General features: G+C 37.5%; 2 protein-coding genes across 5 annotated transcripts in view; one reads left to right on the top strand and one right to left on the bottom strand.

The window, feature by feature from the left end:
* Positions 1 to 15,579, bottom strand: part of RAB3IP (RAB3A interacting protein) — a 104,020-nt gene extending 88,441 nt beyond the window's left edge. Inside the window, exon 1 of the mRNA XM_056798455.1 lies at positions 15,335 to 15,579. The gene's annotated coding sequence lies outside the window, so the exon portion shown is untranslated. The remainder of the gene's footprint in view (positions 1 to 15,334) is intronic.
* A 168-nt stretch (positions 15,580 to 15,747) lies between these two features.
* BEST3 (bestrophin 3) overlaps positions 15,748 to 27,984 on the top strand; it is a 52,480-nt gene continuing 40,243 nt past the window's right edge. The window contains exons 1-4 of one of the 4 annotated variants that reach the window (XM_056798450.1): positions 15,748 to 15,917; positions 18,859 to 19,028; positions 23,868 to 23,962; positions 24,402 to 24,635. In XM_056798450.1, coding sequence (XP_056654428.1) covers positions 18,877 to 19,028; positions 23,868 to 23,962; positions 24,402 to 24,635 — 481 coding nt within the window. In that variant the 5' untranslated portion in view covers positions 15,748 to 15,917; positions 18,859 to 18,876. Of the gene's footprint in view, positions 15,918 to 18,858; positions 19,029 to 23,867; positions 23,963 to 24,401; positions 24,636 to 27,984 lie in introns of those variants that run through there. The other 3 variants (XM_001369520.4, XM_056798451.1, XM_056798452.1) reach the window with 3 other exon arrangements.

Raw genomic sequence — 27,984 nt, 5'->3', positions numbered from 1 at the left:
ACTGGACATGTCAGTTACAATGATACAGGAATAAGAATAACTGCCACTTTACAATCCACGACTTCTAAAGTTGGAAAGATAAGAATTGTGGACCACTGGATTTGGCAACAACAAATCTGAGTTCAAATCTTGGCTTTGCCTAAGAAGTGACTTGCATGAGATAAAAGTCAGCACTCTTGAGAGTGGTCCTCCTCATCGCATGCAGACCTCCCTGGCTTGAAATTTTTCCTCTGGATCTCCCCTTCTTGTTTCTCTCTCAGCTCCCTTGTGTTTAGACTTTCCCAAGAAATTCTGTCTCCTAACCCAGTCTAGCCTGACTTATACTTACTCAAATCCGTTATCTTCCCTAGGAAGGAGTTTCCTTCCCTCATTTCCATCCACCTTGTCCTCCCATCTAGAGAAATAAGACAACCCCCTAAATTTTACATGAGAGGTACCCAGGGCTCAAAGAGATAAATGGTCCCCCCAAGTCATACAGCTACTTGGTGGCAGAGTCGAGATTATTTATTACCAAGTCTCCCAAGACCCTGACACATCTTTGCAGAGCGTTAAAGGGGGGAAAGTACCTTGGATTATTCTGGACAGCCTACATCATAAAATCACTGTTTTGACTTGTCTCGTTGAAAACAAAATGAGATTAATTCGTCTCTTATCCAGAACACTCATTCTCAACATATTTTCTTGGACAGATTTCATATAGGAAGCAAACCAGAAACAAAGGGCTGGCTCTCCATTCTCTCCTTTGTTTGCACATGCAGAAAGTTTAATCAGAAGGAAGCTGAATAGAAACTGGTCTGGCAAGTACATCGCCCATGGCCATTTGAGAAAGCCAAATCTTATCGTTCCAAGCAACCCCCAACTGGAGTCCTATATTATTTATCTGTGGGTAATAACCTGAGTGGAGAGAGGAGGCTAAGGAAATGGGTGAATAATACTGACTCAAAGGCAAAAGTTGAAACACATGGGGAGTAACGTGAACTCCGAGGAAATAAGAGGAATAAGAGAATAGGTGGGGAGTACCAACTCCTTGATACTCCTATAGACAAGGGAGTCTGCCTTGGGGGCGACAGCATCGCTAGAAAAGGGGGGAGTCACAACTCCTTGGTGCCTCCTATAGACAAGACAGTCTGAGCATTAGTAGGAAGTATTGGGGGCAACAGCATCGCTAGAAAAGGGGGGAGTCACAACTCCTTGGTGCCTCCTATAGACAAGACAGTCTGAGCATTAGTAGGAAGCACTGGGGGCGACTGTGTCACTAGGAAAGAGATACAGTAAAGCAAGAGAGGTGAGAGGAGAGGAGGGGAAGAGAGAGAAAGTAAGAGTAAGAGTAAAAGATGAGGAGGGAAGAGAAAGTGAGTTCTCTTGCTCCCCAGCCTTTATTGAAGGTCTTAGGATTGTAGATTGGGAGATCAACGAATGTGTAACATGGCATAAATCTTAACATTGGTTGAACTGACAATGACGAGATCAAAGAGGTGGAGATTAATCCAACCCGCCCTTTGCAAATGAATGTAGTCTGAGCCAGGACTCTGGCTGTCAATGCCCTAATCAAACCGGTGCTTTGCAAATGAAGGTACTCCGAGCCAAGGCAGTATGGCCGCCATGGCCCAGCCCATGAATTTGCCCGTCCTATGCTAGTGCTTTGGACTGTCCCTTTCCATACAATGACCATCAAGGGGTCTGACCATGTGTCTGGTAATACAATATCAATACATCAATCATACTTTCCAGATGCTAACGTGCCTGGTATGCTACAGGATGTATTAGCAAAATCACATTAACAGCAAAGATTTGCAACCATATGGAAGCTCCTCTTCCAGTGGCCACCAAAGGCAGCAGTTTGGTTGAGAGACACACTTGAGGGTGTGGTAAGAACGTGGTTGGTGCTTTGCTTGTTTAAATAAAAGGAATATTAAATAGAATGTTAGCCATAAGTGAATTATTAAAATTAGCATAAGGGGTACACGGAAGTAGAAGCTTTATATTTCTTTCTATTGTAGCCCGTGTTCTGGAGCTACTCTCCCAAAGCCCACTCCCAGTGGCAGTCATGGATCCTCAGCCTGGTGTCTTCTCCACTCAGGATTCAAAGGGAACTGGTGTGTGCTTTTCTATTACTGTAACTCCCAAGCCTTCACTAGCTTCCTTCCTTCCTTCCAGTGGTTGCCAGTTAATTTCAATGGCAGACAATTTGTTTTTAGAAAGGAGTATTTACTGAGTGCATATAAAATTTCCCTGCTCTTTCCATCCCCCCAAAAGTGTATTTCCCACCAGCTGATGGTTCGGTTTTTAGTGTGAGCATCTGTTACCTCAGAAAATGCCAGTCCCTCCAAATCAGGGCTTGTTTTAATATTTGTTGATTATCTAGGCTTAAGACAATGCTAATCATGTAGATGATTAAACTTAAAAACTTGTGCATATTTCCCTTCTTCCAGCCCAGTTGTTAAATATTTACTAACACACCCCAGGGCTGTTCTGTAAACATTCCTTGAGTTCAGCAGGAAGACAGTAGAAGGTTCAGGGAAGGAAGTTATTATCAAACTGTAGATCTGGTAACTTTGTACCACTTCTACTACTACTACTACTGCTACTACTGCTACTGTTACTACTACTACTACTTACTATTACAACTGCTACTACTACCACTATTACTACTACTACCACTGCTGCTGCTACTACTACTACTACTATTTATTATTTTAACTACTACTAATACTATCACTACTACTACTACTACTACTACTACCTCTATTACTACTACCACCACCACTACTACTGCTGCTGCTGCTGCTGCTACTACTACTACTGCTGCTATTACTGCCACTTCTACTGCTACTTACTATTACAACTACTACTTCCACTATTACTACTACCAAAACTTACTGTTACAACTAGTACTACTACCACTATTATTACTACTACTACTACTACTATTACTACTACTTACTATTATAACTACTACTACCATACTGTTACTACTATTACTACTGCTACTACTACTACTAATTGGCATTTATATAGGGCTTTAAGATTTGCAAAGTGTTTCACATCCATTTAATTCATTTGTGACTCATAACATTTCGGTCCATGGCCTTCTGAAGTCATGGCTTATCAGCTCCAGAGCCCACACAAAGCTGATATCAGAATTAAGAAGGAAGGCAATGATGAACCTTTTGGTTAGAGCCAAGCCAAAGTTATATATCTGAATTTTACTAGATGAGTTTACTTTCAATTTCCCCTTTCTCAAGAGGGCATCTGGGTGGCTCAGTGGATTGAGAGTCAAGCCTAGAGATGGGAGGTTCTGGGTTCAAATCTGGCCTCAGACACTTCCCAGCTGTGTGATCCTGGGCTAGTCACTTGACCCCCATTGCCTAACCCTTACCACTCTTCTGCCTTGGAGCCAATACATAGTATTGACTCCAAGATGGAAGGTAAGGGTTTAAAAAAAAAAAAAGAATAGAACCCAGGTTGGGGCAACTGGGTAGCTCAGTGGTTTGAGAACTAGACCTAGAGATGGAAATTCTTGGATTCAGATTTGACCTCAGACACTTCCTAGCTGCATGACCCAGGGAAAGTCACTTAACCCCAAGTTATCTAGCCCAGCCCTTACCACTTTTCGGTCTTGGGACTAATTCTAAGACAGAAAGTAAGAGTTATTAAAAAAAAGTTTCTTTCCTTAAAGAATAGAACCAAGAGAGATTTTAAAAGGGTGTGTGTGGAATCTATTTATACAAAAATACTTTTAGCTGCTCTTTTTTTTGGTGGAAAAGCATTGGAAAGTGAGGGAATGTCCATCAATCGGGGAATGGCTGAGCAAATTGTGGTATATGATAGTGATGGAATACTATCATGTTGTAAGAAATGATGAATAGGATGAGTTTGGAAAGAGCTGAAAGATCTAAGTGAACTGATGGAGAGTGAAATAAGCAGAACCAGAACACTGTACAAAGTCATTGCAATACTATGGAACACTCAAATGTGATAAATTTTGCTACTAACAGCAACACAATGATCCAGGACAATTCTGAGGACTTAGGAAAAAGAATGTCATTCAGCTCCAGAGAAAGAACTGTTGGATTCAGAAAGCAGATGATTTTTCAGTTATTTGTTTGGATTTATATTTGGGGGTTTGGGTTTTATATAAATATTCTCATGCAAAAACGAACAATATGGAAATATGTTTTGTATAATAATTCATTTATGTATAACCCAGGAGCAAAAAAAGAATAGAATCTAGGGACTATCAGTTGATTGATAGTATTTTTATAGAGAGAGATTTTAGAAAGTAGAGACGTGAACCTCCAGTGTGCGGCTATTGCTTCAGCATCACTCAAATGTATATATGCCCAGCCTTTGTCTACATCATGTTTTTTTTACCCCATCTTCTTAACTGTCTAGTTAAAATGTGCTTTATCTTTTTTTTTTTGAACTTTTGTAGCATGCCTGATTTACCCAATCTTTTCAGCCTTTTTTTTAACTATGTGCTAATCTATTATAATTATATATATATAAAATTTGACTACAAGATTAATCTAGTTTCATTCTTATTCTCTGTCTCTCCTATCTTAACCTCTAACTATTGGAAACTGAAGGCATTTATCACATAGTTGGGAATTTTAAAGGCTACCTAATCCAATCCCCTCATTTTGTAGATAGGGAAACCAAGGCCCGTAAGTTTAGATGACTTGCTTGAGTCACATTGATAGTGAGTACAAGGATTAGAACCCAGGCCTTCTGGCTCCAAATCCAGTGAGGGTACTTTTTTATATTATAGTATTTCTTTGTACTATATAATCTAATATAATAATTATTATTATATATAACTAAGAAGTTATATATAATAATTATTATATTATTATTATATATAACCAAGAGGTTATATATAATAATTATTATATTATTATTATTATATATAACCAAGAGGTTATATATAATAATAATAATAATATAATAATGTACTCTATAATGTAATATAAAAAGTAGCATCTATATCTTGTTATGTCTCTGTTTCATGATAGTAAGAGACGATTCCCTCAGACTTTTTCATAATAGTCTTGAAGTTTGGGTAGATGTACAAAAGATACTGTCTTGCAGGATATTTCTTCACTGTCTCCAGAGTACCAAAAGCCAGAAATACTTGACCAACTGACCAACATAGGCCATACACAGTGAAGGAAGCTGTGCTCCATGGAGTCAGCACAATGTCTTCAATGAATATCCTTATTGAGTATCCTCCTCCTCCTCCTCCTCTGACTCATTTCCTTTTGTTAACTTTTGGATCTTCTCTGAGTGCTTTGTAATCCCAGTTCCAAAGCTCCCTGGTATGGAACTCTCTCCTTATTAGCTGAGGTCAATGTCCTGTGCTTGCATGAGGGTCAGAGTTGTGGTGTGCAGCAGTGAAGAAAGTGTTTTCAGACTCTTGGGTCTCTTCAGATCTCTTTGGATGCCACAAATGCTTCCGGTGCTTTTGGCTTCTCCCACCAAGCAGGAAAATGGAGGATGGCAACCTCATTTCAGGTTACTAAAGGAAAAGACTCTGGGAGGAAGTCAAAAGGAGAAGGGTTAACAGTCTCCATAATTTACCTGTCTCCAGTTTGCTACATTAGAGACATCAGAGTGCTTCCCCTTGGATCAGATCTAAGACATCCTTTGAGTGTTGTCTGGTATATATTCTTACATGGATACCTTCTCTGATTTCTCTTGCTTTTTTAAATTACCTTGGATAAATGGACTTCTTGGCTTTATGTGTCCATTATGGTACTGGGATTTGGAGAGAAATCAAACCTTAGATATAAAGCTTGAAAGAATCCTCTTCTTCACCCCCCCCCCCCAAATTAATGAAATAGTGATCATGTTAGGATGAATCTGAAAACCGCTTCCCCTAGCCTAACAGTATTAGAGAAAGCACATAGCTATAATTCTAGCCCAGTGTCCTTCTCTGTGAGGAGAGGAGAGTGTCCAAGCCACCTACTCCCAACCTCTTGCCTCCCCTTCTGGCAGGAATTAAAATCTCTCTTCTAGAAGAGTAGGGGAAAAGAGGGTGGGAATGCCCATTCTGCTTCTCTTTAAACCACAGAACAGCACCCTACAGCAGCTACAGTGCTACAATTTTCATTCCTTCTAATTTCATTCATTCAAATATTATGCATAAACTCCCAGGGGACAAGCTGAGTTCATATTAGATGAGGTTACAATGTAAATCACGAGCAGTGGTGTGCTGATAAACTTTCAAGGGGTGGAGAGGAGTGTATACACAACACATGTTTAAGTTTAGTTTGCATTATTAGCATTTTCTCCACTACTTTTTAAAGTCATCTACAAAACAATAAATGAAGTCCTAATTCGTGGTATTTGTGATTTCTGAGGTCGACATGCTCACACTGAATACTAATTTATTTATTTGTTTGTTTATTTTAATTTTTTTAAGTTTTGGAAATTTTCATTTAATTTATTATTGTAGAATATTTTTTCATGGTTACAAGATTCTTGTTCTTTCCCTCCCCTCTCTCCTCCCATAGCCGACACACAATTCCACTGGGTTTTACATGTGTCATTGATCAGGATCTATTTCCATATTATTAATATTTGCACTAGGGTGATCGTTTAGAGTCAAAATCCCCAATTACATCCCCCTCAACCCATGTGATCAAGAAGTTGTTTTTTTTCTGCATTTCTTCTCCCACAGTTCTTTCTCTGAATTGGATAGTATTCTTTCTCATAGATTTTCCAGAAATGTTCTGGATCATTGCATTGCTGTTAGTAGAGATCACATTGAATATTTAACAACCAGCTCTCATAAGCCAGTTCAAGATCACTCCAGCATACCTCCAATTACAATCTATCCATGTCTACCTATCATGTGTAGGTCTTGTCTGTGACCTCCTTTAAACCAAACAGCATGGATCTACTAACTATGTAGGGGCTTGCTCTGAATCTTTTGACATTGTATGTATGTTAGGGGAATTCATAGACTTCCCATCAATTATCTCTTTCTTTTTCTATATGACCAATCTACCTTCTTTTCTGGTTATACAGCTCTCCAATATCATTCTTTATGTTTCTTTTCCTATCTAGTTATTCCTATCTCTATGGGCCACTCAGTCAATTTTGTATCAAAGTCTAGACAACAGACAGTATTCATTCACTGGGTTTTTCTCGTGTGAATAGTTGGGCTGAATTCCTTTGAGTTATTATGGATCCATTTTAGGAAGTTCTGCAGTGTTCTGAGGACTGCTTTAACCAGCACATCATCTGCAAAAAGGAATATCTAAAGAATCTAATCACCTATGGGGGAATCCCTCTTCATTTAGACTCCAAACTGGACGTCCTCTAAGATAGTATCAAATGTTACTTGTTGAACATATATCTTTTTTTTTCTGGATGCCCCAGTTGCTGTTAGTAATCAGAGGACCATTGAACAAGGGTGTCTCTGTTATTTTATTTTGTAAGAAGTCTTGAATGATCTTGAAATATGCACAGGAGACACCATGTTGGAGTGAATTATTTCCATTTTAAACAGTGTAGCATCATCTCAATTTTACATAAGAGGAAGTGATTCATCCATGGTCAAAAGATGACAAATAATCCTAGGTCTTCAGGTTCCAAGACAGACACTTTTCCTCTCCAACAAGGATTAGTAACCTTTTTTTTCTTCAAAGACTTTTTTGGCAATTGGATAAAACCTATTGACCCTCTCTCAAAATAATATTTTTAAATGCTTTAAAGTAAAATATAGAAAATTATAAGGGAAATCAATTAAATTGAAATAGTAATCAACATCAAAAAAAGTTCATGGACTCGAAGTTAAGGACCTCTGCTAGTCTGTACTGTGGTGCCTACATTGAATTCATTACATAATCAATGAACCTAATTTGAAAATTTAGGATCCCTATGTTTTGTTCATCTTCTATAGGAATAATATCCCGGGGAAGGGGGTGGCGGGGGGAGAAAAGCTCAACTATCCCAGAGTGCTTCATGGAAGCTAAGTAGAGAAATCATCACCATCAAAAAATGTTTCTGGTATTTGGTGCCTGATCATGTGCAAGGTAATACTAGGTCAGGGTTAGTCAGTGCTTTTGCCAATTATCATTTGTGATGAGTCAGTCACAGACCGGTGCCAATTAGACACTTCAGAGAAATAAACAGGAAGTGAAAAAGAGCCACTTGTCTTTGCTTTTGCCTGTTTTCAAATATTGAAAAATCATCATTTGGGTTATTATGTGGTGAATGTACAATATTACTCTAATACTATTTTTTGCTGAAGAAGACCAATTTTTCATCCCTTTACTGACCTATCCTACAATTTGACAAAGTTATTCAGCACCTTCCATGAGATAATAATTGTAAAGCACTTAGAGCAACACCATTTTAGACATAGTAAATGTCTAAAAACACTATTGACTAACTGAGTATGTGCTCGACCCTAACCAAGTGCTCAAGATTCAAAAAGAAGAAATGCTCAAGTTCTGCCCTCTTGGGCTTCCAGTCCAATGGAGGAATATAATCTAATATACATAAATAAGTATATCACAGAATAGGATGTAATAAGAACAAAGGAAAGTTCTTTTTTTTTTTTTAATAACCCTTACCTTCCATCTTGGAGTCAATACTGTATATTGGCTCCAAGGCAGAAGAGTGATAAATTCTAGGCAATGGAGGTTAAGTGACTTGCCCACGGTCACACAGCTGGGAAGTGTCTGAGGCCAGATTTGAACCTAGGACCTCCTGTCTCTAGGCCTAGCTCTCAATCCACTGAGCTACCCAGCTGCCCCCGACAAAGGAAAGTTCCAAGCAAAATGCAATTTCAAAAAAGAATTTGAAGAGAGAGATGATTTTCTATGCATTTGACAATAGACATCAGATTCCCTTGGATGTTCACTTTCTCACCTCAGCCTAAAGATAGAGACCTGAAGGACTAAGCAGATTCAGGAGTCTAACCCTTTGTAATAGGGAAAATTCCCCTTATGAACTCTACAAAGGCATCAACCCTTGGAAGCCAGAAGAAAGCTACACCTCAGGAGAATTTCATGAAAACTCCCCAAGAAAAGAATTCTCAGCGTCAGAACTTGTGAGGTATCCCTTTCGTACCAATGTTCCCTATATGTGTGATTCACTACTTTTGTGCTTTGTTTAAACTTACTCTTTCTTTTGAACTTATGTATGCAAAAGGCGAATCGATCCCTGCTATGTAGGGGAATATTTTGTTCTAATCATTTTTACTATATTATTTTAGTAAATATCTTTACTAAAAGCTACTGGCTGACAACCAATGGGAAGCTCATTTGTGGGGGCTTCTGAGTGATAGTTCTGAAAACCAATCCCTTCAGAGTTACCCCCACAATCCCAAAGATAGTAGTAGTTAATAGCTCTCTAGAGAACTAACGTTTGAATGTGACTGTCCAGTTGGGTGGAGGATATTTTATTAATTATGAATAATTGATTATTATAATAACTAAATCACTAATTAAATTAATAATTAAATATAAACCAAGCAAAATCTAGGTAATTTGAGGGAGGGGGCACCAGCAATTGGGAGCAGAAGGTTGAGGAGGAAGCTAAAACAGGACTAGCAAAGATTTCTTTCTTTCTTTCTTTTTTTTTAAACCCTTACCTTCCATCTTGGAGTCAATACTGTGTATTGGCTCCAAGGCAGAAGAGTGATAAGGGCTAGGGAATAGGGGTCAAGTGACTTGCCCAGGGTCACTAGCAAAGATTTCTTATAGAAAGTGGGTTCTTCTACACATCAGTCTGTCTCTCTATATATACATGTCTGGAGTTGGTCCCTATATAATCCAGGCACTCAAAGTCAATCAGAAGAAGTAAGAGTGTCTCTTTTACAAAGTTTTCAAACTGACTTGTCCCTTTCCCAGTTATGCAGAAGTTGTGTCTGCATTCTCTTCATCTATCCAAAATCATTCTCCTTAGACAACATATAGCACAGGGATGCCCCTTTCACCCCCAGATTGGCTGGGAATGAAAATGACAATTTATCAGGACCCTCCTCTATAACAAAGAAAAAGAGCTGAGCAAAAGCAACTGACAAAACGATTGTAGATTCATTATTCCCAACCTTTGGAAGGGAAAGCAGAAAGTATTTAATTGTTTGTTCTCTATGGCCCATTTTGGTCATTTCCATTATTCTTTTTCTCTGAGTAAAACTCCACAAGTAGAAGCTTTAGGGAACCAACTGAATCCAAATAGCATTATCTTGGGAAAGATGATGGGCTTCACCTATGTAACAAAGTCTTTCTCTGTTCTTTATTCAGAACTGACCTGTGGATTGTTTCGTTAAGCATCTTCATTCATGGAGAAGTCATCTATGTTCCCACGAGAAGAAAAAGAAGCCTGTTTAGGCTTGCATCTCCCTTTGTGGCGTGGCGTATTACCACTCTCCAAACACTTCCCCTTTCTCAGTTCAGTGTCATCTCCCCTGGTGCCTCTTATTCCCTTGATGCTGCTGAAGCAATGAATGTCGTCGGAATACATTCCCAGGATTTTCTGGGCTTTCCTTGTAGGTTTAGGAAAGGCCAGGAATTCTATGTTGTCTTTTCTATTGTCCTCAGAGATTTGGAAGGTGTTTAAGGTCAAGAGTACTGTTTCTTTGCACAATGTCATGTACTGTGCAGTTCAGTACACCCTTAAAGCTCTTTGTATATATCAGCTTTCATCTTTGAAATAGAAGTAAGTTTCTGGATCTTCCCTTTAAAAAAGTCACCCTCAAAATCCAATGCACTGCATCTCTGACCTGTTGAGTGTGGCAGGTAGCAGACAAAAGAAGGCTAGGATTGGCGCCAATAAAAATCGCTCCTTCTGTGCAGAGAGAACCTCAGCTGGGATACAATTTTTACTGCATTCTCCCTACTCTGGAGACTCAGAGCTCTCCCCACGACTAAAAACAAAGTCCTTCCTAAAGGATAATTTTTTCTTTTCTTAAAAATGTTTCATTTACTTATATGCAGTAATGGCAATGTTGTCCAATGGTCAGCTGTGAAAACTTGGCCACTCTCCGCAGTGCGATGATCTGGGGAAATTCTGAAAGATTTATGACGGAGAATGTTATTCACTTTCAGAGAAAGAGCTGTTGGAGTGGGATGGATGCTGACGAAAGAATATTGTCTTCTACACCAGTGGATTTCTGGCTTTATTGGGGGGTTTGGTTCTGTATGAGTGTGCTCTTATGACAATGAAGTGTGGTTTGCATGATAATACCTGTATGACCCAGATCAAATTGCTTCCCATCTCTGAGCAGGGGAAGGGAGATGGTTTGGAGCTTATAATTTTGGGAAATCATATGTTGAAAATTATTAGTATATGTAATTAGGAAAATAAAATATCTTTAAGTTAAATATGTATATATATATATAGTTTATTAATATATCAGCCTAGCTGATCTTTGCTATATTAAGGTTTCATGAGAAAAATGTCAGTGATACAGTCACCTTAATGAGAAAATTGGATCACCGTATCAGTTATCTCAATCCATCATTTACTGAGCACTTACCATGCATGTCCCACTGTTCAAGGGGCTAGTGTAGGGTTCAATGAACAATTGGGAGGGGTGGATTGGGAAGAGTCATCATTAACCACCTGGATCTCCTCTTCGCTGAAGTCCGTCAACTCTAGCCTTCTAGATAAAAGGGCAACCCTGGCCACAAACACCACCTAGGTGAGGTGATCTTAACTTTTTTTTTTAATCATATGGATCTCTTTGTTGGTCTGATGAACCTATGGATTCCTGTTTTTTTAGAATAATGTTTTTGAATGCATAAAATAAAATATCAAAGATTGGGAAAAATAAAGGGACGATGATTTCCCATCCAAGTACATAGACCCCCTGAAATCTACTCACAGTTCCAGGTGAAGAACCCCAAATCTAGATGCAGTTTAGAGAAAAGCATCCTCTTTCTCTATCTCCAAGTCCATCATTTCCATTCTAAAAGTCATTATCTGGGGGCAGCTAGGTAGCTCAGTGGATTGAGAGCCAGGCCTAGAGATGGGAGGTCCTAGGTCCAAATCTGGCCTCAGACACTTCCCAGCTGTATGACTCTGGGCAAGTCACTTAACCCCCATTGCCTAGAGCCCTTACCACTCTTCTGCCTTGGAACCAAGTATTGACTCAACATAGTATTGACTCCAAGATGGAAGGTAAAGGTTTAAAAAAAAAATAAAGGTCATTATCTCTCTAAATTAATTAATTAAATAAATAAATTTTAAAAAGATAAAGGTGATTATCTCATCTTGTTGCAAGAATATTGTCTTGAGAAAATATTTGTAAATGAACACTTAGCACGTTGCCTGAAACATGTTGTTGTTGAGTTATTTTTCAATCATGTTTGATTCTTCATGAGCCCACTTAGGGTTTTCTTGACAACGTAACTGGAGTGGTTCCTTCTCCAGCTCATTTTACAGATGAGGAAACTAAGGCAAACAGAAGTTAATCACATAGCTAGTAAGTTTCTTGAGCCAGATTTGAACTTGGGAAGATGAGTTTTCCTGACTCCAGACTTGATGTGCTGAAAGCTTTTAATTAATGCTCAAGCACCTGGGAGATATAATACCCAAGAAAACTTGGGATTAACACCTGCTCCTCCCCTCCCCATTTTCAGGCAAAATAAAGCCGTTGAATGATCTCATCTCAAAAGTCCTTTCTAGTTCCAAGGTCCAAAAGATTCAAGGTTTCAGACTCACAGAAATTCGTTACACCAAAGTAGGCTGGCCATAGCAGGGATGAATTCCTAGAATGAAATGCATTGGTAGACCACAAAAAGAAAATGGGAATAAAGAAACTGACTCCCTAAATATGGGCCTTAAAATAGATTCCTATCAGAGAACATGCTCTGCAGCTCCAAATGAATGGCATTCTCACCCCCATGTAATGTCATTCCTTCCTAATTGTTTCACTCTGGGCTATTGATCGACTTACTTTATGAATAGTCCTATTGCTGAAGATGGGCCAGCATGTCAAGGTCTCACCTAGGGATGCGCACAAATCCATTTATTTCTGTCCAAGATTTCCTTGTACCTTTTACCACATCAAAATCCATTGGGATTATGAGTGGGAAAATAGACAGACCATTCCCGAAGTTACTGTCTTCTAAATAGTCTGAGATTTACTAAAATGAGTTGCTATATTTCAGGCTTGCTACTTAACTCTTAATTACTATCACATCTATTCTCCTTCTATGATAAGCTAATTAGGTTTTGTGATCACTACATAAAACCACAGAAATACTTTTGAAACATTTCCCTTTGGCTAAAAATTGCATTGCTCCACAGAAAAATGAGTTTGACTCACTTCAGCACTATTATAAAACTTGCTGCATGACAGAATCAAGAAGTTATGGCTGGGAAAGAAGCTTAAAGAACAGCTCATCTAATTCCATCCAATTCATAATGCAGATTATAAAGCCAGAATTTGAATGATTTTCCCATTATTGCCCAAGAAATAAAAGAGCTGGAATTTAAACCCAGGTTGTCTATTCCAAATCTTTTGTTTTTTCCATGATGGTTCTACTTTTAGCTGCCGTGACTTCCCAAAATATATAAAGGGTGTCGTGCTATTTAAGGTGGAATGGTCATAACTCAACAAAAAATAAAATAGGAAACTATCAATTGAAGGATGGAGAAACAAATTCTGGTGCATGGATATAATGGAATATCTTTGGGCTAGAAGAAATGATGAAAGCAATGGATTAATGGAATATCCAGGAATACTTACAGGAACTGATACAGATTGATGAACATAAAAAAAGGGAAACACTTTATAACACTGAAAAGTAAAACAACTATGAAGGACTTCAAAACTATGGTAAACTTAATAACAAGCCCTATTTCTGAAGTCTGATGATAAACCTCTTCTCCCACCTCTTTGGAGAGAGGTGAAGTACAAAATAGGATAGACACTTTCAGAGACATAACCAATGGGTAGATTTGTTTTGTGAATCAAGTGAGAGTTTTAGCTTTATTTATGAGGAAAGAACAGAGTTGGGATGGCAGTAATAGTGAAGTGAAAGAAAAAGAAGAAAAGGACATTTATGAAATTATTAAAAAAATAATCAGATGATCACATGGGTTTATGGGGATATGATTAGGGAAGTAGACTCTAAACGATCACCCTGATGCAATTATCAATAATAAGGAAATAGGTATTGATCAGTGATATATGTAAAACCCACTGGAATTGTGCATTGGCCTATGGGATGGGGGGAAGGAAGGAAAGAACATGAATCATGTAACCATGGAAAAATATTCTAAATTAATTAATTGAATAAAAATTTTCAATAAAAAAATAAGCAGAAGAAAGCAAAAGGAAGTTGGGGGGGGTTCAGTAGAGCAGTGTTGGAATTACCATGTTAAATTTGAATTATACAGAAGGAAAGAAGGAAGGGAGGGATGAAGGAAGGAAGAGAAGGAGGAAGGAAAGCAGGAAGGGAGAAGAAAGGAAGGAGAGAAAGAGGGATGTAGAGTAGGAAAAAAACATTGAAAAAGAAACAGAGAAAGAGGCAAAATTAGGAAAGAAGGAAGGAAAAAAGAAAAATAGGGAGGAAGGAAGGGGAAAGAAAGGAAGGAGAGAAAAAAGGATGGCGAGAAGGAAAAAACATGGAAACAGAAACAGAGAAAGAGGCAAAATTAGGAAAGAAAGAAGGAAAAAAGAAAAGATGGAGGAAGGAAAAAAGGAAGGAAGGGAAAGAAAGGAAGGATGGAGGGACAGAAGGAAGGAAAAATAGTAAGAAAAAGAGAGAAAGAGGAGGAGAAGGAAGGAAAGAAGGAAGGAAGGGGGGAAGAAAACACAATTTGCACACAGTGGGTGAAAAATAAGCTGTACAGAATAGAATTTGCAGTATCAAATACCATCTACTATTTTGTTTGTTTATGTATTTAAATGTTCATGTTTATTGACATTTATTAAGTTCATAATAAAAAAGGATTTTTCTAAAGCTCAGACTTCAGGAACAGTGTTTAGCATGTAGTTATGCACAGAGCAGTTGGAAATTTCCTCTGTAATAACCTGCCCTCTTATTTAATTAATTTCCCTACTTATTTAATTAATATCCCTACTCGGAAACAACTCTCTCTTCCAAGGGCGAAGAGGAAGGGTTGGACATGTGCAACTCATCCAAAAGGAGATTTTCTGAAAGACCAAGAAATGTTTATGGTTTCACATAAGGCCAGTTTACCAAAAATTCCCATCTAAGCTAACAGATGTCCTGCTCCCCCAGGCAGTGATCCACTTTCCCCTCTCTTCCACCCAACCATCACATGCTATAGTTCGGACCAATGCACACATAGACACACATGTAGATAGCTGCTGTCCATAATCACAAGCCATCCTCAGTACCTTTGTGGCTAGGGACAGGCTCAGAGGAGAGCTCCACTCTGCCTAGAGAGACCCATCCTGCCCCTCAGCTTACAAGCTTCCCAGGACATGATTCTCCAGACAAATCTCCCAAGGTTTGTCTCCATTCTCTCTAGCAGTTGGATCTTGTTGTCCTCAAGTCCTTAGGGGAAATGGGTTCTCCTTTCCCCCTCACCAAGGGGAGACAAATGAGGAGAGCTGCTGGACTGAAGGTTCCCGACAGTCTCCCTGCCACTACAGGCTCATTCTGAGGGCTGTCTTGGGTGGCAGGTGGAGTTATAATTATAGATTAGGAAAGAGCCAAATCAGCAGCTGCTGCTTGCTGCCTGATGCCAATGAGAACTGACATCAGTGGGCCCTTGGCATAAACAGAGCTCTGAAGGTGGAAAAAAACATTTTAACCCCTGTGCTTGTCAGTCCACTCAGTGGCCACCCCACAGAACACAAAATCCTGACTGAGGGTCACATACAAAGCCACAGCTCTGACCTGAGGAAGCCTTTTCCCAGTGGAAGCTTGGAATTAGAGAATTTCTTTCCTGTTTGGATTGCCAAACCAAAGAAACAGGTTAGTGCAAATGATGTGTGCCTGACGCACTTGTCTGATCTCCACTGAATGTAATCTTGGTCTTTCAGACAGAGAAGAAGTCAGCAAGATCAAAACAGAAGGGCAGACATGATGGCTGCTTGAGTGAGACTTGTTTACACCATTCTAGCAAATTGTGAAAGCTCATTTTGTTATGTTCTTGTAATGATAACAATGGCACTTTAAAACGTATTCACTAATTAGGATACAATGGCAGATGCAAAAGGTGTTTATGGTGAAAAATGATACTAGATTTATGGCAAGATATCAGTCATTCTGTAATGCAATTTATATCAAAGATCCCCATTCTTGTTAGTGTAATGGGGAGAGCAATATTTGCTCAATTCCAGCCTTTGCTGCTACTCATCTGTGTGACCTTGGACAAGTCCCTTAACTCCCCTAAGCTTTAGTTTCCTCATCTGTAAGAGCAAAGGGTTGGATTAGATAGCCTCTCAGATCCATAGATGACCTCCAAGGTCCCTTCCAACTCTAAATCTTGGTCAGTATTTCTCTCTCTCTCTCTCTCTCTTTCTCTCTCTCTCTCTCTCTTTCTCTCTCTCTCTCTCTCTCTCTCTTATTCTCTCTCTCTCTCTCTCTCGCCCCTCCCTCCCCATCTATCTTTATCTGTTTCCATCTATCTGTCTGTCTGTCTCTATCTATATAATCTACTTACCTACCTATCTACATACACATGTATTATATAAACTCTGCATATGTATGCATATATAATTTATATATATATATATATATATATGATTCCATCAATAAGGGGACTCCCAGTGCAGAAATTCTATCTACTCATTATGTCAGTGGCTCTCTATAATTCGTAGTTTTAATTTAATAGCAAAAGCTTTAAAACATTAAGTACAAATGTAGCACTGCCAAATTGCCTCGAATTAAATACCCAAAAGAGGTAAACTAGTACATAAAGGCTTCTTGCCATGGCCTCCAAATCAGACTTCAGTCTGATGATCGTTTAAGGTAACATTTGTGAAACAGATTTTTAAACTCATGATTCAAGTGCTCTTTGACATCTTTATGATTTTAATCTCAGTAGATTTTGTAAGAGAATGTCTAGGCTTACCAATAGCAATCCCCCACAACATCTTTCTTTAGAAAAGCAAGATTTAAAAGTCATCTTAATATCATTCTGTACTGAATAGGTTATATATTCGAGGTCGAACAGGCTTTTCATGAGCTTTGCATTAGCTTTCATCCAGCCCTTATAAAATCTCCAGATTTGAATGTCTCTCAAGTATTGGAGTTCTGCATGCTTTAGGCTATGGCCATGATGTTTTGGATTTGTTTGGGGCTACCTCCATCACTGTTTAAGCTGGTAGTTACTAAAAGAAGACTGTACTCATCCTAGTTTTTACCCAACTAACCAATTCTCCTAGTCTCTTCTTTTCCCATCTCCAAAAGACCATCTCTATGCATCAGATAGAGTATTTCTGATAGAGGAAAAACCTAACATAACATAACTATAGTCCAAGAGTGATAAGGTGGGGAAAGAGTTGACTCTGTAGCCAAAGGACTTATGTTCAAATCTTGGTCATTTTTTTAACCTTCGTGGACCTCATTTGCCACCTCTGTAAAACAAAATGGTTATACTAGTAACGACCAACTTCTAAATGTTGACCCAGCTATAAATCTATGACCCTATGATCCAAATTACCTTTTTCCATGTTCAAGAGTACTGAGTATCTTCTGAGATAAGTTCTTACCCATGAGATCTTACCAGAGAGATAAGTCCCAAAAAACTGCAACCAAACTAAAATGATCAGAAAAAAAAAATCTCCATGTGGAATTCCCACAATTCACTTGCATTTTTCCTCCTGAGTTCAAGGAGGTAATTCACAACTTTTTTTACAGTTGATTTAACTTTGGGGTGTGTATTTCAACAGCACAACTCAAATAACTGGTAGATGAATTGATTCTGAATATAATTGGCTATAAATGTTGAGTATTCATCCTTAAACATTCAAATGAACGTAGTATGTCCCGTCTGCTAAGTTTTTCCATGGTAAAGCATATGATAGAGGGCAGTATCTTCGTATAGTAATTCTTTCAAAACTGTTCCTTATGCTTGTTTCCTTCAACTAGATATGGATTGTCTGATATGTACTAATTCTGTGTATATTAGACATAAAGCCTTGAAAGCCTTTGCGAAAATTGATGTTTCTAATACAATTGATTCCAAGGAATCCTTTCAACTCAATTCATATTCAAGATTTATAGAATCTAGTTGGGGGGTGTGGAGTGTCCAGAATCCCGTTGAGAAGGTGAAAAGAGAAGAACCAAAATACTGATAAATGGGCTGACTACAATAAATAAAACCAGAATCAAAATCTGGAAAAATACACAAGAAAAGTGAAAAGCTCAGAAGGAGGCATCTTAACAACCAGAATACTTTCTTTGCTTTCTTGTTAAAAGTTGATATTAAGTTTTTAAAAACCAGTAAATAGTGGGAGTTTGTCATTTTGTGTTCAGTGGTTATGACAGGATCATAGATTTAGGGACTTCAGAGGCCATCATATCCAATCTCTTCATTTTACAGATGAGAAAACTAAAGCATAGAAAGGTCAAGTAATTTGCCTAGGAGGGTCTAAAGCAAGATTGGAACCCAGGTCTTCCTGACTCTAAAGTCAAGTGCTCCATTGACTCTGCCATGATCCCTACCTCTTCTCTGTTTTCTTGTTTGAGCACTTGAATGTTAGCATATCAATAGTCACTAAATTTAGTTTAAAAATTAAAAAAAATATTTTAATTTTAAATTGATTAATTTTTTTTTAATTTAAGAGTTCTGCCCTCAATCCCCATATGTCATGGATCAAGGATTCTGCCTAATGCTTTGGGTTTCCCTTAAAATAAAAGGGAAGCCCTATTTTGTAACCAATGGTTTCTCTTCTTTTGGTTCTTCCAGAAACCCATTTTCCAGAGGATGACTGTCACTTACTCCAGTAAGGTAGCAAATGCTACTTTCTTTGGATTTCATAGGTTACTCCTGAAATGGAGAGGCAGCATCTACAAATTGCTGTACAGGGAATTTATTGCCTTTGCTATTCTTTACACGGCAATAAGTATGATGTACAGGTACCTTTAAAGCATTTTTGCATGCCTCCTTAAACAGCCATTCGACATGATACAGAGGTGCAGTCTCCATAATTGGAGCCCTTCAGCTGCTGGTTAACTCTGCATTCTCTGACTTACCCTTTTGCATGTGTCCTTTTTCTGTTCTCTCTTCCTCCACCCAAGTTATCGGAATTGATCCCTAACACCATTTATAATGTTAAGTATATGCTAACCATTGTGTCCAGGTGGTCTAATATCAGCTTGATAATTAGCTGACAACTATCATGGATATGCCATGCTCAAAATGCCATCATAGGTCAATCATGCCAAGGTACAGACAAAATGATTATGTGGAATAGCAAAGACTAGAAACAACTGGGCACGCCACCCACAAACTGATGCCCAAATATCATCAATAGCACTCTTTATTCAGTAGTAGGAAGCCCGAGACTGAAATCCATATCCACACAAGGCATCTTTCCTCTAGATTAGAGTTTCTTAACCTTTTTGCACCATGAATCCTTTTGGCATTCTGGTTGACACCTATGGACCTCTTTCTAGAATAATTTTGAAATGCACAAAATAATAGCAAGCAAAAAATTACAAAGGGTCACAAAGGAAACCATTTATATTTGGAAAGTCATTGAAAAAAATGTCCTGACCTCCATTTTCAGAACCCCTCCTCCAAACTATAGAATCTAGAAAGCTCACTGTAAATCCATCTCTATGGGGGAAATCGAGATTTGGGGCAAGACATAATCACAAGGGCAGATGAAGATTTCCGAAAACCTCAGCTAGTCTGTGCTGGCTGACTGGCTGGTCAACCAGTGGAGACAGACTCCTACCTAGAAATAAGCCCATTGCTGGAAAATAGAGTCTGCCTGAAATTGGAGCCCTTCTCTAAATGCAGCTTTGCTTGCTTTCATTCAAACTACTGTGGAGATTTGTATTCAAAAGACTAATAGTTTGCCATACACTTCTTTTTTCCCAGTACATTTTAGAGAAGTAAAAGAATACATTTCATGGTTGATGAGGGCTGTCTCCTGAAGATGTAGAATGGTGGAAAAGATCTTGAGTGTATGTCCTCTTAAGACCCGTTGGAGGAAAAGGATATGTTTTCTTGGAGAAGACCCAGGGGGATACAATGACTGTCTTAAATATTTCAAAGGCCATCACGTAAAGCAGGGATTAGTTTGTTTTGCTTGGCCCTAGAGGAAGCTGGGGCAATGGGCAAAAGTTGCAGCGACAAATTTAGGTGTGATATAAGGGAAAATATCTGAAATATTAGAGTGGCTCAAAAATGCAATAGGCTACCTTGGAAAGCTCTGGTTGAACTCTTCAAGCTGAGGCTAGATGCCACTTGTCAGCCTTTTGGTAGAAGGGATTATTTCTCAGGTATGGATTGTCCAGATGGCCAGTAAGATCCTTTCCAGACTGCTATTCTTACCATTCTGTTTCATGGTTTTTTTTTTTTGTTTTTTTTTAAACCCTTACCTTCCATCTTGGAGTCAATACTGTGTATTGGCTCCAAGGCAGAAGAGTGGTAAGGGCTAGGCAATGGGGGTTAAGTGACTTGCCCAAGGTCACACAGCTAGGAAGTGGCTGAGGCCAGATTTGAACCTAGGACCTCCCGTCTCTAGGACTGGCTCTTAATCCACTGAGCTACCCAGCTGCCCCCTTCACGGTTTTACAGTTTGTTCGTCATGTGTTCTCTCCATGTAGACAAATTCTTACTTAATTTTTCCCACAAGGAATTATCCTTATAATCACCAAGAGCTTTTGATGCAGAGTGAGGACGACATGTGGATTTAGATATTACTCAAAAATATTACTCTAAAAAAGGAGAAGTTTTACCACAAACCAAAATGAACTCTAAATTGGATTTAGGGATCTGGCAAAATGTGGTCTATTTTTTAAAAGGAAAGTTTTCCCAAAACTCATAACAAGTTGGGTTTTTTTTATGTCACCTATTTCAAAATTGTAACTGAACTTTCAGAATATTAAGGGAACGAGAAACTAGTCAAGCAGAGTTGTTAAACTGGTTTGCTTTCATTAATATGGATTTGCTGCTGTTGTTAATGAAAATGACATTCCTCTTAAAAGCTTAAAAGAGTTTTTGTCCCCAAAGGAGGCTTAACTCCAATACTTAACACATTCCACAAAGTTATATTTAATCATAAAAGCGATTATTATAGTGCTTACCATGTGCCAGGCACTATGTGCAAAGTGATTTACAAATATTATCTCATTTGATCCTTATAACAACCCTATGAGGTAACTGCTATTATCATCATCAATTTACAGATGAAGAAACTGAGGCAAATTAGGTGGGGGGTAAGTATGACTTGTCCATGGTCACTTAGTTAGTAGGTGGTTGAGGTCATATTTGAACTGAAGTCTTCCTGATTCCAGACATGGTACACCATCCATGGCAACACATAAATGCCCCAATATTTGTATATAAGTATATTTTGCATAAAGTTAGCAAATGTCCACAACAACAACATAGCACAATTAGAAATTTTATGATTTAGTCTTCTTTCAATTTTTTGGAATCACTGAATCATGGAATTTTAGAGCTTGGAGGGAACATAGAGTTCTTCCAGTTCAACAGCCTTCATTTTACAAGTGAGAAAAGAGAAAAAAAGGCAGGAAATAACTACTCAAAGTTACATAGTTAATAAATGGCAGATCCAGAATTCAAATGTAGATCTTTTGATTCAAGTGCAGGACTATTTTCGTGACTCCTTGCTTCCTGTTTTATTAAATGAATCCCTTATATGTTGATTGGCCAAGTCATCATTGAATATGCTGTCTGAATTTGTCTTCTTCCCAAGCCTTGGCAGATTTAAGAAATCAAAGCATAGCTGTAAGAAGGCTTAAGCAGATTCTCATTTATTTTTACTATTATGACCATAAGTAAAAAACAATATTTTAAAGATTACCTAAAATGAGCAAATAACTATACTTGGCAAGAGATAGATGTGGGCACAAGCTTCTTCTTCAGAGATTTGCTCATTTTTAATTCAGACAGGTAGGACTAAATAAGCCTGAAGTCTCTTCCAATTGTAGTCTCTGAATCCGTCTGTCATTTAATCCTGTGGCAAACAAGACATAAATGAATAAATGGATGGGTAGCTAGAGAGATAATAGATATAGCCAGACAGATAGACATACAGACAGATGGATGGATAGATACATACACACATTCATACATAGATATAGACAGATAGATGGATATAGACGGATAGAGGGATAGATAGATAGATGGATGGATCAATAGATAGATAGATAGATAGATAGATAGATAGATAGATAGATAGATAGATAGATAGATGGATGGATAGATAGATGGATGGATGGATGGATGGATGGATGGATGGATGGATAGACAGACAAGCAGATAGATAGATACATAGATACCTAGATGAATTAATAAACCATTTGTAAGCCCTCTTTGGCTATTTCCATGCATGAGTAAGCAGAAGTGTGAGAACCAATGTGACAATAATTTTTGGCTTAGGTGATTGGTCTTTCTGAAGGATTCTGTGGACACAGTCTATATCTCACAGAGTTCTTTCTTTGAATCTGAGGTAGGAACACCAGACTCCCCCAGTGCTCTCTTCTTTTTATGTCCCCATTTCTCAGTTCACTAATTGACCACCTCATTTCCTCTGGTCCTCTAAAATGGCTCCTCAGTCCTTTGCCCAAGTTTCATATTTCCATTATCTTTAAGCAAGTTCTAAAAGCTTTGTAATCATATTCCTTTTCTGGATTTTTCCTTCATTAATACAGCCATAATATTCAACTTCTATAGGTTATTCTTTGAGTATACTGGCATTTCTATTATAATCTCAATTAAGCTACGTAAATCCAATTCAGAGTTTACTGTGCAAATACTCTGGGCAAAACAGTAGAGAGGTCATTAAGAAGAATACAACAATGAATGGGACCTCGTTCCCACTCTCAAGGAGTTTACATTCTAATTGAAGGAGATAAAACACATTCATAAATTAATCTTTCTAGAATGCCTTCAGTTTTCTTTCAGAATGGAATCTCCCCATAATGCAAAGAGCAATAATGAGCACATTAATTTAAATAAATGTCTGCTCAACATTTAAGCCAAATTAAGAGAAAAAAATGCTCAATCCAATACACTTTAGGTTGTATCAAAACTATAATGTATCTTTTTCAATTGCTCTTCATGAACCTAAAAACACCAGATTTTTCTGAGTTTCATCTGCTTTTTGGAGACATCTAAAATAAAATTTAACTTTAGGATAAATGATTCTAGATGGCAGCTAGGTGGCTCAGTAGATTGAGAGCCAGGTCTAGAGATGGAAGATCCTAGGTTCCAATCGGACCTCAGACACTTCCAAGTTGTGTGACCCTGGGCAAGTCACTTAACCCCCTTTGCCTAGTAAGAGTTATTTAAGTAATTTCAAAATGCATTTTAATAGTCATTCTAATAGGTATAAATCATTTCAATCATGTAAAAGCATCCCTGGGGAATCATGGGAGAATTGCCTCACTCCAAAACTAATGTATCAATCTGTTTTAGTCAGTGCCATCTTAGAAAGTAATCAAAACACATGGTTTTGGTTTTTTTTTAATCAAGTGTTTATTAAAACATATTTAGTCATTAGTCACCTTAATAAATGTAACAATTTTACTGCTTGAAATATTAAGCAATTACAATATTTAAAGACCTACCTGTCAGCTCAGGAACATTTCTTTTCTTTGCTCCTGGTGACTGCCATAAACTAATTTTTTGCTAAGTTGTTTGCACTTAATGTCACATGCAGAGCAGGTGCAAAAGTATAATATCATAAAGGGATATGCATTTTATTTTTGCTCCAGATTGTTACTTACAGGAGCCCAAAAACGTTACTTTGAAAAATTATCAATTTACTGTGACAGATATGCTGAACAAATTCCAGTAACCTTTGTGCTTGGTAAGTATAGGTTACACGCAGAATGAAGCCACCCAGCTGTCTCCGTTAGGATGACACAGATGACTGTGCATGGAAGTGTTACCAAGCTAAGAGGCATGTCCAGAAAAGCAACTGCTTGTGGTAAGAAGTTACCATCACGCATAAGGGTTTCGCCTTCAAAGACGCTTTTGCTAAATTAACATTGGACAAGTTTGAGGTATTAATCCCAAAGCCTTCTGTTCACTAACTGTTTTGCAGTCGTTAGCTCAAGTCTAATATCCACTTACCAGGTTCCACAGGGTCCCAGGCATAACGTACATTTCACGTTTCCTGTAGGGCAATATTACAAAGCAATGGGATAACAGCTGTCTACCCCAAAGGGGTCGGATTGTACTAAAATGCATCCGTGTCGATTCTACTTCTAAGGAAAGAAACATCACCTCAACTCTCTTATTCTTAGGGTTTTACGTAACTCTGGTGGTGAACCGATGGTGGAACCAATTTGTCAATTTACCATGGCCAGACAGACTGATGTTTCTGATTTCCAGCAGCGTTCATGGAAGAGACGAATATGGGCGTTTACTCAGAAGAACACTCATGCGCTATGTCAATTTAACTTCCTTGCTCATCTTCCGCTCTGTGAGCACAGCTGTGTTCAAGAGATTTCCAACAATAGACCATGTAGTAGAAGCAGGTACGGGGCATTGGTTTTTCTTTCCCTTGAAAGGACCTTCCCACCTCAGATGAAAACCAGTAATGTTCCCCCAAGACGCTCCTATTTACATCTTTTTCATGGGTTATATGTTTGCCCTCCCTAACATATGGCATTTAAATGTTTCTAAAGCAGTTCTTAACCTGAGGTCCCGTGGATAGATGTCAGGACTCCCTGAACTCGGATGAGGAAAAAAAATGCATCTTTATTTCAATATATTCCAAAACATTTTCAATACATTTCAATATGTTTAAGTACTTAATATTTAATTTATTTCAATATATTCCAATATACATAGTCAATATATTTTCAATATATAGGCAATATATTTCAGTATGTTTAAGCATTTAATATTTAATTTATTTCAATATATTCCAATAGTCAATATATTCCAATATATAATCAATATATAGGCAATATATAGGCAATATATTTCAATATATAGGCGATATAGTTCAATATGTTTAAGCATTTAATATTTAATTCATTTCAATATATTCCAATACGTAGTCAATATATTTTCAATATACAGGCAATATATTTAAGCATTTAATATTTAATTTATTTAAATATATTCCAATAGTCAATATATTCCAATGTTTAAGTATTTAATATTTAATTAATTTCAATATATTCCAATATGTAATCAATAAAATTTCAATATCTAGGCAATATTTCAATATCTAGGCAATATAGTTCAATATGTTTAAGCATTTAATATTTAATTCATTTCAATATATTCCAATATGTAGTCAATATCTTTTCAATATACAGGCAATATATTTCAATATGTTTAAGCATTTAATATTTAATTTATTTCAATGTATATTTAATATGTTCTTTCAATATGTCTAAGCATTCAATATTCAATTAATTTTTGTATATTTCAAAACATCAATCAATATTTCAATATATATTTAATTCACTATATTCAATATTTGGTGTGTTGTAATACCAAGTATTGTATTTTATGCACTTAAAAGATATTCTCTGAAAGATATAATTTTAGCCATGGTTAACAGGGGAATTTATTTTGCTAGATTATTCATATTTATTATGAGGGCTTTGTCTTTTGGAGTTTTTTAGTTGTTCAAATAAATCAAGCAGTCTAGGAGGGAAAAGATAATAAATGCTTCAACTAATTTTAAGGGAGTACCTGGGTAGCTCAATGGATTGAGAGCCAGGCCTGGAGATGGGAGGTCCTAGGTTCAAATCTAGCCTCAGACTCTTCCTAGCTGTGTAATGGCGAGCAGTGTCAAGCCTCTACTGCTCTTCTGTCTTGAAACCAATACACAGTAGTGATTCTAAGATGGAAGGTAAGAATTTTAAAATATTTTAATTAAATAATAATAAATAATAAAAATATTTATAAATTAATACAATTTATAATAATTCAAATACAAATAAATAAATTCAATTTAAATTAATTAATTTTACTAAAATTAATTAAAATTTAAATAAATGAATGATTTTAAATTTATAAGTTAAAATTAATAAAATATAATAAAACAAAAAATAAAAACAAAAAATAAAATTATAAAATAATAATTTTAAGAATCTAAACATCCGTGTCTTTAGGAATACATAGTCTTCACCAATGGCATCCTGGTGAAGACTGGTTCTGATCAGAACCAGTCTTCACCAGGATGCCATTGGTGTCAATAACAGAAAAAAGGTTACTCTGCTCTTTTAGACATCAATCACCCAGAGCATTCTTAGTGTGTACCAAAGTAATCATTGCTGGACCAGAAAGAAGTTACCATGTTCTAGTTGTGTGAGGTGCCCTTTGGCTATCTTGGACTTTTGAGATCCGTCCAGTAGTCTCTCTGAGCATCCAGAGATGCTTACCTTACTCTGTATAGTTGTGACAATTCCAGTTGAATAATGGAGTAAGAAGCAATATGTGTTCAGTCCACATGTGTAGGTGTCACATAATGTTCTGCCATGGAATGGAGGTTCGTTTATTATATAACTTTAGTGAGTTCATAGTTCTTTGGCACACAATCAATTTTCTACATATATGTTTCCATAGAACTTAACAACAGACACGTAGCCAATGAAACATTGTTGCTATAGATGAATGACATAAATGGGGTGATCTAGAGATTAGTTGTCCCTGACCTAGGAGTTGACCAATTAGGAGGATCATTGTTATTTTGGTCAGCTTTTACAATCAATCACAATTACTTAGGAGATAGGTAACAAAGCATTTTGTAGCTAGGCATATGGTTAGAGGGCAATTTAATGACAGACAAGATTTGGGGTTTTCCTCCATTTTCAAGTCACATTTTTCCTGTGTTTCACTCGGGTACATGGAGATGTTGCTCTGGCTATTGTAACATAACAAACCAGTGAAATGTATCCTGTTGACCGGGGCTTGAAGGTGATTGATGTTCTTGGCTTGCCTGGCTTATAATGGGAGTGAATGTAACTCTGTGGAGAGGGAAAGGAGGTGGGTAATTGGTAGTAATGTTTAGATTTTAATTCTGTGAATGTAATCTTTTAGGGTAATAATCTGAGGGGATTAAGGTGGGATATATGTTTATTCTATAAGCCTTTGCTATTATATAATTTCTTTTGTGTTGGAGAGAGACCAATACTCATCCATTAGTAAGGGAAGTTAAAAAGAGAGGTTACAGAAGGGGATCAGTGGGGGCCTCATTTTCTGGGGGCTGCTTTGCAGCCCCCCCATTTCACCAGACTGTGACTGTCAGACAGCAGGGGTGATGGCTTCCAACATTGGACTTTCTATACCTGAAGGGCAAGTTGATTTTGATACTGCTCTGGGTTATGGATCTTAATCTGAGCAAAGGTAGTAGTTGTCAAAATGGATTCTGATCCAGTTTTGGACTGAAGCTGTATTGAAAGACCATCTCTCAAGATGATGCTGATCAATGAGGTTTCAGGGTTGACAAGTCAGCAGTGGTTAAAAAACAACTCCAAACTGCATCTACTAAAATTATCCTTAAAAAAGGTGTATGTGAGGAGTAGGAGATATAAGTGCCAGGAGGCAATATTCTTTGTATATTTAGTAAAATACTTACTGGATCATTTGAGTTCAATTTTCTTTTACAAAAAGGGTTTTTAAAAATATGATTGATTTTGATTTTTCATTTTCTTAAGCAAATAGACAGCTTAGGACATGTTTCCAAACTAGTGTTTCCATGTTTTGGTTGAGATGTTACTATTGAAGAATCATGGCAACCTGGGTCTTCTTAGAGAAGTGGGCTCATTACTCGAATATTTTGGTGGAGTGATCAGAACCAAAGAAGCAGTTAGTAATGGGTCAGCCTGGCTGTCTAGTGATTCAAGAATCTGCTCTTGGCCCTTT

The sequence above is a fragment of the Monodelphis domestica genome, chromosome 5 (assembly GCF_027887165.1).
Source record: "Monodelphis domestica isolate mMonDom1 chromosome 5, mMonDom1.pri, whole genome shotgun sequence".
In the NCBI taxonomy this organism is placed as follows: domain Eukaryota; kingdom Metazoa; phylum Chordata; class Mammalia; order Didelphimorphia; family Didelphidae; genus Monodelphis; species Monodelphis domestica.
The sequence above is the reverse complement of the archived record's forward strand: the minus strand, read 5'-3'. Positions and strand labels throughout refer to the sequence as shown.